The sequence below is a fragment of the Coregonus clupeaformis genome, unplaced genomic scaffold (assembly GCF_020615455.1).
Source record: "Coregonus clupeaformis isolate EN_2021a unplaced genomic scaffold, ASM2061545v1 scaf0545, whole genome shotgun sequence".
Lineage (NCBI taxonomy): Eukaryota > Metazoa > Chordata > Actinopteri > Salmoniformes > Salmonidae > Coregonus > Coregonus clupeaformis.
Genome location: NW_025534000.1, coordinates 62,695 through 72,500, shown reverse-complemented (window position 1 = coordinate 72,500; position 9,806 = coordinate 62,695). Strand labels below are relative to the sequence as shown.

The 9,806-nt window shown below is 41.8% G+C and overlaps 1 protein-coding gene and 1 long non-coding RNA gene across 2 annotated transcripts; one reads left to right on the top strand and one right to left on the bottom strand.

Annotated features, from left to right (window-relative positions):
* Positions 1 to 1,099: 1,099 nt before the first annotated feature.
* On the bottom strand, positions 1,100 to 4,832 carry LOC123485040. Its single transcript, XM_045215893.1, has 6 exons — positions 4,776 to 4,832; positions 4,544 to 4,664; positions 3,929 to 4,201; positions 1,776 to 1,886; positions 1,540 to 1,573; positions 1,100 to 1,202 (listed from the first exon to the last, which is right to left on the bottom strand). The coding sequence occupies exons 1-6, from the start codon at positions 4,830 to 4,832 to the stop codon at positions 1,124 to 1,126; spliced, it is 675 nt and encodes a 224-aa protein (XP_045071828.1). The 3' UTR covers positions 1,100 to 1,123.
* Positions 4,833 to 5,114: 282 nt separating this feature from the next.
* LOC123485047 lies at positions 5,115 to 5,612 on the top strand. The gene is made up of 3 exons (XR_006658835.1): positions 5,115 to 5,201; positions 5,368 to 5,418; positions 5,528 to 5,612. It is a non-coding gene; the product is annotated as an uncharacterized LOC123485047 (long non-coding RNA).
* Positions 5,613 to 9,806: the final 4,194 nt, after the last annotated feature.

Here is a 9,806-nt window from a genome sequence, read left to right as displayed (position 1 = left end):
TACTTTTTCAGAACTACAGTCTTTATCTGTTCATGATCATTAAATCAAATCAAATCAAATCAAATTGTATTGGTCACATGCGCCGAATACAACAGGTGCAGACATTACAGTGAAATGCTTACTTACAGCCCTTAACCAACAGTGCATTTATTTTAAACAAAAAAAGTAAAAATTAAAACAACAACAGAAAAAGTGTTGAAAAAAAATAACAAATAAAATGATAAAAAATAAAAATAAATAAGAGAAAAACAATGAAAAAATATATGAAACAAAATAGAGACTAAAACAAATGAAAAAAAAAAAAAATGCAGTACAACTTGTTATTTTCAAGATATTCAGAGTTACATTACTATGTCTTAGGTTCTATTGCATTCTATTGTTGAATTGACTGTTTATATTTGCGTAATAACAACTAATAGCAATACAAAACTATATATTCTTAAAGATTACCGGTGATTCTGTGGGACTCTACAAGAGTTGAAAACAATTTATTTGTATGTATTGTAGTTTAGATGTGTCTATTGTACAGTAATACGTTTTATATTCCACAGACATGCTTTGTAGAAATCACATAAGCCACATTCCCATCAATTCAACATATGCTCACAAACTATCTTTTGTTGTTGTGTGAAATCAGACAATGACTAGACCTTAAAACAATAATACTGTCTTTACATATTGAGAAAAAGGAGAGAACATCCTAATCAATATCATGATTTGTAGAAATCATGAAGCATAGATCATATAATGATTCACAGTCACAAAAGTGCAGTATTTGAGAAAGGCTACCTTCAAGAGATAGAAAAACATGAATTACAACATATACTACATTTTTGTATTTCAGGTGTATTATCCTCTTCATTACATAACAATAACAATAATAATATATGTATTTTATATAGCACTTTCATTTAAGAACCTCAAAGTCACTTTAAAAAACAATCTAAAAAACAAAAGGATCTGGCAGATTCTTGGGCGATTGGCTTCAACAGCATCAGATGATAAGGCATTGAGGCAGTATGGATAGACAGTAGGTTGAGTGGGGGAGCATAGATTGAACATCCAGGGAGAAATGTCAGTCAGGGCAGGTGCTCTTCATCAGGCACTTTGTCAAGTACGATGTTCAGCTCCTCTCTATAGGTAGACTGGAGTTTCTTTCAACTTCCGAAAGTGTAGCACCCACCTGGTTGATGCTTCGACGCCTGTAAAAATGCCAAAAAATACCAACACACCTTGGTATAGATATGTGATGTACATACCCTGGTATTGTACATACACTGCTTGAATCAACATTGTTTCCACTTCATTTCAACCAAAACAATATATAGTATTTAAGGAGATTGAATCAATGTGGAAAAGTGATTGGATTTGCAAAAAATCATCAACGCCTAAATCCAATGACACGCTGATTTCTTGGGGGGGATTTCACGTTGAATTCACATTAGTTGACAACTTAACCAAATGTAAATCAAAACTAGATGTTGAACTGATTGAAGTCTCTGCCCAGTGGGAAGTAGATTCTAAAGAAAAGCTACTTACTTGTTGAACCTGGTTGATAAGCATGTGAGGGAATCTATGGCAAACATAAAACAAGGCAGTCAGTGATATCTTCCGTTGTACCTATTTTGCACCTAGCACAGAAAAGAAAGGTTGCAAAACATCTTCATTTCAGCTAGAACTTAAATTAAGGGAGCATATATTTATACACACGACATCTGGAGGCACTGTGAAATTTGATAGAAATTACAATTAGTTGTAATTTAATTCCCACTCACCTCTGAAAATATATGTTAAAAGACATCCGAACAGAAATCCTAAGTGCAACTTTACGATCCCGGGGACGCGGGTCTCCCCCTCCACCACCACGTTAGGCTTGGGCTGTTCATCTGAGGACATAGGAGAGAAAAAAAGAGTGTGGTAACAAGGTAAGAACACAAATAAGGCCTCACTGTCACACCCTGACTCAGGGGACTCGTATATGTTGAGTCAGGGTGTGTATATTCTTTGTTGTGTATTTTCTATATGGTGTATCTAGTATGTATAGATCTATGTTGGCCGGTGTGGTTCCCAATCAGAGGCAACTGTCGCTCGTTGTCTCTGATTGGGGATCATACTTAGGCAGCCGATTGGCACTGTTTAGTTGTGGGATCTTGTTCCGGTTAAGGTTTGTTGTGTCTACCTTAGGACTTCACGTTTTGTTTCGTTTGTTGTTTTGTCGTGTGTTTATTAAGTTGAATAAACATGTACGTATATCACGCTGCGCCTTGGTCTGTCCCATCATTGAACGAACGTGACAGAAGATCCCACCAAACGAGGACCAAGCAGCGTGCCCAGGCGGAGCGAATGGCCATGTCACAGGTGGGCAAATTGTGGTCTTGGGAAGAGATCTTTGCGGGAAAAGGACCATGGGCTAAGGTAGATGCCCAGGCAGGAGAGGAGCAATGGCAACACGGAGGGCGCCGGTCAAGGAGGAAGCCTGAGAAGCAGCCCCAAGAAAATGTTTGGGGGGGCACACGGGGTGGTTGGCGGAGCCTAGTGTCAGTGCAGAGCCAACTCCCCGTACTCACACGAGGAAGCGTGTGACTGGGCAGGCTCCGTGTTATGCGGAGCTACGTACTGTGTCGCCAGTGTGCCGGCCCAGTCCTATACGTCCTGTGCTTGCACCACGCACGTGTCGTGTGAAGATGGGCATCCAGCCAGGACGGGGTGTGCCGGCTCAACGCTCCTGGTCTCCAGTACGCCTCCTCGGTCCCGTATATCCTGCGCCGGTTCTACGAACTGTATCGCCAGTGCGCGTGCACAGCCCAGTGCATCCTGTGCTGATGCCTCACACATACTGTGCGGAAGTAGGCATCCAGCCAGGACGGGTTGTGCCAGCTCTCCGCTCCAGACCTCCAGTACACCTCCACAGTCCAGTAAGGCCTGTTCCTGCTCCTCGCACCTAGCCGGTGGTGCGCGTCGCCAGTCCGGCCAGGCCTGTTCCTGCTCCTCGCACCAAGCCAGTGGTGCGCGTCGCCAGTCCGGCCCGGCCTGTTCCTGCTCCTCGCACCAAGCCAGTGGTGCGCGTCGCCAGTCCGGAGCCTGAGCAGTCCGCTCCACCGGTGCCCAATCCAGCTCCGGTCAGCGGCTCCAGTCCAGAACCAGACATCAGCCCCTCTCCAGGTTCGGGGTCTCCCACACCAGGGTCCAGACAGGGCTTGTTACTTCGTGGGAGGAAGGAGAGGGGAAGCAGCGCGCCGAGGTCCAGACCAGACCAGGGGCGCAACAGGGAGGCGGAGAGTAAGTGGTCGTCACGCCCGGAGCCGGATCCGCCTCCGAGGCGGAATGCCCACCCGGCCACTACCCTGGTATGTGAAAGTTGTGCGGTCGGAGTCCGCACCTTTGGGGGGGATACTGTCACGTCCTGACTCAGGGGACTCGTATATGTTGAGTCATGGTGTGTATATTCTTTGTTGTGTATTTTCTATGTGGTGTATCTAGTATGTATAGATCTATGTTGGCCGGTGTGGTTCCCAATCAGAGGCAGCTGTCACTCGTTGTCTCTGATTGGGGATCATACTTAGGCAGCCGATTGGCACTGTTTAGTTGTGGGATCTTGTTCCGGTTAAGGTTTGTTGTGTCTACCTTAGGACTTCACGTTTCGTTTCGTTTAGTTTATTTGTTGTTTTGTCATGTGTTTCTTAAGTTGAATAAACATGTAAGTATATCACGCTGCGCCTTGGTCTGTCCCGTCATTGAACGAACGTGACACTCACTTTGTTCACAAATTCAACTGCAAGCTTGACCAGCATCTACAATAATTCCTCCCTGTCTTACTGCATAGCTGGCTGGCCTAAGAATTCCCGCCCATAGGTTCATCAATACACCAGTTTTTCCTGGTCAGGTCATGTGTTACAGAAATAAATCCTGGCCCTAGAAATGACTGTACCTTGGCATGTCTCCCTCACAACCCTAGAGGCGTTAGTGAGCCCGTTGCTGGCAGTACATATGAAGGTGACATTTCTGTTGGGGCTGTAAGACGACCAGACAACAGATATGTTGGCATTGGGACTCCCCCTCCAGAAGGAGCCATCAAACAAAGCCTCTGGTTCCCAAGAAAAGCTGGTGTTCTTCACTGTAGAGGAGCACTGAAGAGCCATCACGCAGTGGCCGTCCTTCAAAACGCTGAAGACCTTACAAACACTAGGCTCAACGGGACGCTCTGGACATTTGAACAGAAACAAAGGAAGATCTTGTGAATAGATAACATATTTTACATAAACAAAACTGGCAATGAAATCTGAATAAAGTAGAGATAAAAATTAGCAACAGTTTGAAATTATTTGAAAGAACAGTTTTGTCTGTAATAGGCTAGCAAAGGAGAGACATGTACAAAACATAAAATTCCCAAACCTTTACTTGTGGAGGGTGATTTATGTCCAATGAGTGCAATTTTTGGGGACCCTTGGCATTTTGGCTCACTTGCGCCCCTAGAGGCAAATCTTGCAAAAATCCTACAGAGTGCAACTTTAAAACAGGGCACGGTTGTGATTGAGACCCTTACCTGTCACAGTGAGCCGTACCTTACTGCTGCTTATCAGCTGCTCTCCCTGACCGTGTGTGATGAGAACAGAGTAAAACATGTCATCCCTTCTCCTAACATCTCTGATCTCCAAGTCATTAAACTCAGATACATACAGGAATTAAACTACTTTATTTATTTTCTGCCTCAGAGTCTGATGGTGTTGTGCTGTTCTCTCTCCAGTCTCTTCAGTCGTAGCTCCTGGATCCTCTACATCAGTCCTAGTAGGAGTGGTTGTGGGTCTGGTTGTTGCTGGTGTTCTACTGGTCATTCTCCTGGTCCTGCTGTGGAGATATCAAAACAGCAAAGGTGAGACTTTTACTATTTCTCATTCAATGTTTCATTCATGTTTAGGAGAGAAATTTCTAAAGAAAAATAAGAATATTTGAAGAAATTTCAGTACATAACACAATGTGTTTGTCATTACAGGTTCCTATTTCAACAGAATATTCTGGTGAGTACACCTTTCTCTCAACTATATTGATTCGTACAGTATAACATATTCTCTGTGCTTCCTATGCTGAGTATCTCTCTCCCTGTAGGCCCACTCAGCCCCAGAGCACCAACCAGGACCCCCAACAGGACCAAGGATCTACCCAGGGCCAGGCTCCTGATACTGGGTATACACATCAGCAGCATGGTCAGTCTCTCAGCCCAGACCTCTACCACTCTCCTCTCTCTGTAACCTCATACACTGACTCATCAACATCCACTTTGTTTACAACATGTTACCGTACACTGTGTCCCTAGTCAAGCTAAGGGATAATCAACCTAACTAACCTGCCTCTCTCTTCTATGACCAACAGGTGGCACTAACATCTACGATACGATCAATCCCTCAGACAACAATGATAATGGTAGTGTAATGTAATGTTTTCAGTATGAATGTGTAGTAGCCTGCTTCTTTTCATTTAATATGACATGTAGAGTTTGACTAAGTGGAGGTGTTTGTGTATTATGTCTCAGATGCTGCTGGTGCTTCTGCTGCTGGACCAAGTCATGTGACTTACGCCCAGATTCAACTGAACAAGTTGAACAACAAAAAGAAAGTTGACTCAACTGTGACATACAGTGGGGAGAACAAGTATTTGATACACTGCCGATTTTGCAGGTTTTCCTACTTACAATGCATGCAGAGGTCTGTAATTTTTATCATAGGTACACTTCAACTGTGAGAGATGGAATCTAAAACAAAAATCCAGAAAATCACATTGTATGATTTTTAAGTAATTAATTTGCATTTTATTGCATGACAATAAGTATTTGATACATCAGAAAAGCAGAACTTAATATTTGGTACAGAAACCTTTGTTTGCAATTACAGAGATCATATGTTTCCTGTAGGTCTTGACCAGGTTTGCACACACTGCAGCAGGGATTTTGGCCCACTCCTCCATACAGACCTTCTCCAGATCCTTCAGGTTTCGGGGCTGTCGCTGGGCAATACGGACTTTCAGCTCCCTCCAAAGATGTTCTATTGGGTTCAGGTCTGGAGACTGGCTAGGCCACTCCAGGACCTTGAGATGCATCTTACGGAGCCACTCCTAGGTTGCCCTGGCTGTGTGTTTTGGGTCGTTGTCATGCAGGAAGACCCAGCCACGACCCATCTTCAATACTCTAACTGAGGAAAGGAGGTTGTTGGCCAAGATCTCGCGATACATGGCCCCATCCATCCTCCCCTCAATGCGGTGCAGTCGTCCTGTCCCCTTTGCAGAAAAGCATCCCCAAAGAATGATGTTTCCACCTCCATGCTTCACGGTTGGGATGGTGTTCTTGGGGTTGTACTCATCCTTCTTCTTCCTACAAACACGGCGAGTTGAGTTTAGACCAAAAAGCTCAATTTTTGTCTCATCAGACCACATGACCTTCTCCCATTCCTCCTCTGGACCATCCAGATGGTCATTGGCAAACTTCAGATGGGCCTGGATATGCGCTGGCTTGAGCAGGGGGACCTTGCGTGTGCTGCAGGATTTTAATCCATGACGGCGTAGTGTGTTACTCATGGTTTTCTTTGAGACTGTGGTCCCAGCTCTCTTCAGGTCATTGACCAGGTCCTGCCGTGTAGTTCTGGGCTGATCCCTCACCTTCCTCATGATCATTGATGCCCCACGAGGTGAGATCTTGCATGGAGCCCCAGACCGAGGGTGATTGACCGTCATCTTGAACTTCTTCCAATTTCTAATAATTGCGCCAACAGTTGTTGCCTTCTCACCAAGCTGCTTGCCTGTTGTCCTGTAGCCCATCCCAGCCTTGTGCAGGTCTACAATTTTATCCCTGATGTCCTTACACAGCTCTCTGGTCTTGACCATTGTGGAGAGGTTGGAGTCTGTTTGATTGAGTGTGTGGACAGGTGTCTTATATACAGGTAACGAGTTCAGACAGGTGCAGTTAATACAGGTAATGAGTGGAGAACAGGAGGGCTTCTTAAAGAAAAACTAACAGGTCTGTGAGAGCCGGAATTCTTACTGGTTGGTAGGTGATCAAATACTTATGTCATGCAATAAAATGCAAATTAATTACTTAAAAATCATACAATGTGATTTTCTGGATTTTTGTTTTAGATTCCGTCTCTCACAAGTGTACCTATGATAAAAATTACAGACCTCTACATGCTTTGTAAGTAGGAAAACCTGCAAAATCGGCAGTGTATCAAATACTTGTTCTCCCCAATGTATATTGATAACACAATGTAGCAGTGTATATAAGATGAGTACAATGTGTACATGTAAATATATATATATATATATATATATATATATATATATATATATATATATATATATATATATACTTTATATATGACACATACACACATACATAATAATATATATAAATATATTTACAAGTTCTCTGTACTTCTTCCTCCTCCTCAGTAAAGAGAGATGATCCAAAATAAAATCATGTCTACTCTGATGTGAAGACAGGGAAAGCCACAGTTAAGAACCATTCAACAGTTTGGCAGTCATTAAAACCTTAATTCGTATTTTCTGAGTTTGTGATGAAGAAGAAGAGAGGTAAGACTAGACATCTCTCCCTCCATATTCCCATTATCAGAACTTCATAATTATTTGACCCCATATTGAATACATTTATATTATTATATCTATTATTCTGTGTATAATTCTGTATATAAATATTACATTATGTATATTATTGTGTATATTATTTCTGTCTATATCTGTTATATTTTTATGTATATTATTCTGTTTATAACTTATATTTTTCTGCATATTATTCTGCATATTATTCTGCATATTATTTTGTATATTATTCTGCATATAACTGTTATATTACTCTGTATAGTTTTCTGTATATAACTTTTATATTATTCTGTATGTAGGTGTATATTATTAGTCTGTATATAACCCCGCCCTCTACAGAAACAGCAACCCCACCAGGGGCAGATTGAGAGATAAAGGGATAAATAACTTTGTGTGGTGATATGTTACAGGTCCTTGAGGGAGATGGAGGGATACATAACTTTGTGTGGTGATATGTTACAGGTCCTTGAGGGAGATGGAGGGATAAATAACTTTGTGTGGTGATATGTTACAGGTCCTTGAGGGAGATGGAGGGATAAATCACTTTGTGTGGTGATATGTTACAGGTCCTTGAGGGAGATGGAGGGATAAATAACTTTGTGTGGTGATATGTTACAGGTCCTTGAGGGGGATGGAGGGACACATCATCAGAGGAGGAGCAGTAACAACCTGGGAACATGGATTATGCACAGACACCCACACACACATGCAAGCGCGAGCAAGTAAAAAGAAAGTGAGTTCTGAGATATGTTGGGAATAGTGGTAAAAGAGAGTCTAAAATGAATTAAATACTCTAACTCTAATCTATGTTCAATGTCAGCAGCAATTTTCAGTGAGAAATAGTCTGAAGCCATTTGGCTATGGGTTTCACAGACCTATAATACGTTATATCACCTTAAAAATGGATTTATTTACAATCTCTGGGGTATAACATGTAGGGCAGAGAGGTATAGGAGAGTCTGACATATAACCCCTAACTTGAGTCCAGTCTTCGCCAATGAGAACCAAGAGGGGCCTAGCTTCGACCATCATGACTGGGAAAGGCCTCGATTCTTAGCCGTAGAAAATCCTACATCCATCACATTATATCAGAACAGGATGGATCAACAGGGATTCATGTTACTGGTTTGCATCCTAAAAAAGGATAGTTGTATTTTGCTGCATAACACACTTACATTATTTGTCTACCCATATAATGTGGATCATTGTCAGATTATTTGATATATAAGCTTCAGTAACAAAATAACACCACGGTTGTAATAACACATTAAACATGTAGTTTGTAGAATGTGTTTGTTTTGGGTCAACACTGGTAAGTTAACTTATGTATATTAGACAGTCACAGAGGATTTTCTACTGAATAACTGGTCAGGGCTTAGCACTTTCCATTCAGCTTCAGGCAACTTTGATGTAAGGCTTGATCACACCTGTAGTGACTACTTCTATCTGTCACGCTCATTGTTGCTTATCCATTGTTCACTAGATATATCAATGTAATTACACCCAACACAATTTTGAAAAACAGAATGCTTCCCACCGCTAGATCACATAACTAGATGTGATCTGGACGTGATCCCAACGATGCCACCAATGTCACGGAAGAAAGTGAAAGCTGCAACAGGGACTCTAACCAGAGCTCATACATGGCAAAGTGAACTCTAACGGCCGTTGCCATCAAAGCCTAGTAGGCCTCTGTGCAGAGGCAGTAGGCCTACAATGCTGGCATATGCCTTGTTACAATAGTCTAAGTATATAACATGATTGACACGACAGCAATAATCATCATGAAACAGCCTTGGAAGTGCCATAAGTATAAGCCAACATAATTCATTATTTTACATTAACCTGTTTAACTGCGTTGATATGGCATAATTGATCATAGTCCAGACTCATTATAGTTGCAAATACCATGCAGTTGCACCAGGGGAATTTAAACCAAACAGATTTTTTTTTCAGGTCTTCTGTTTCCCCACATTTATTGATGAATTAATTTCCCATCATGAAAATGTATCCACATTCCCCAATCAAATACCTTCATCAATACCACAAAAAACAGCTTTTCTCTCCAATCTGGCAACCCTCATAAAATCTGTCATAGCACCAGTATCCCAAAGTATTTAGCGAAAACAATCATAGGAAACAGCATCGTCATTAATAAAAATAAAAATAAACTGTAAGGCTACTATAATATTATAAGTATTTCG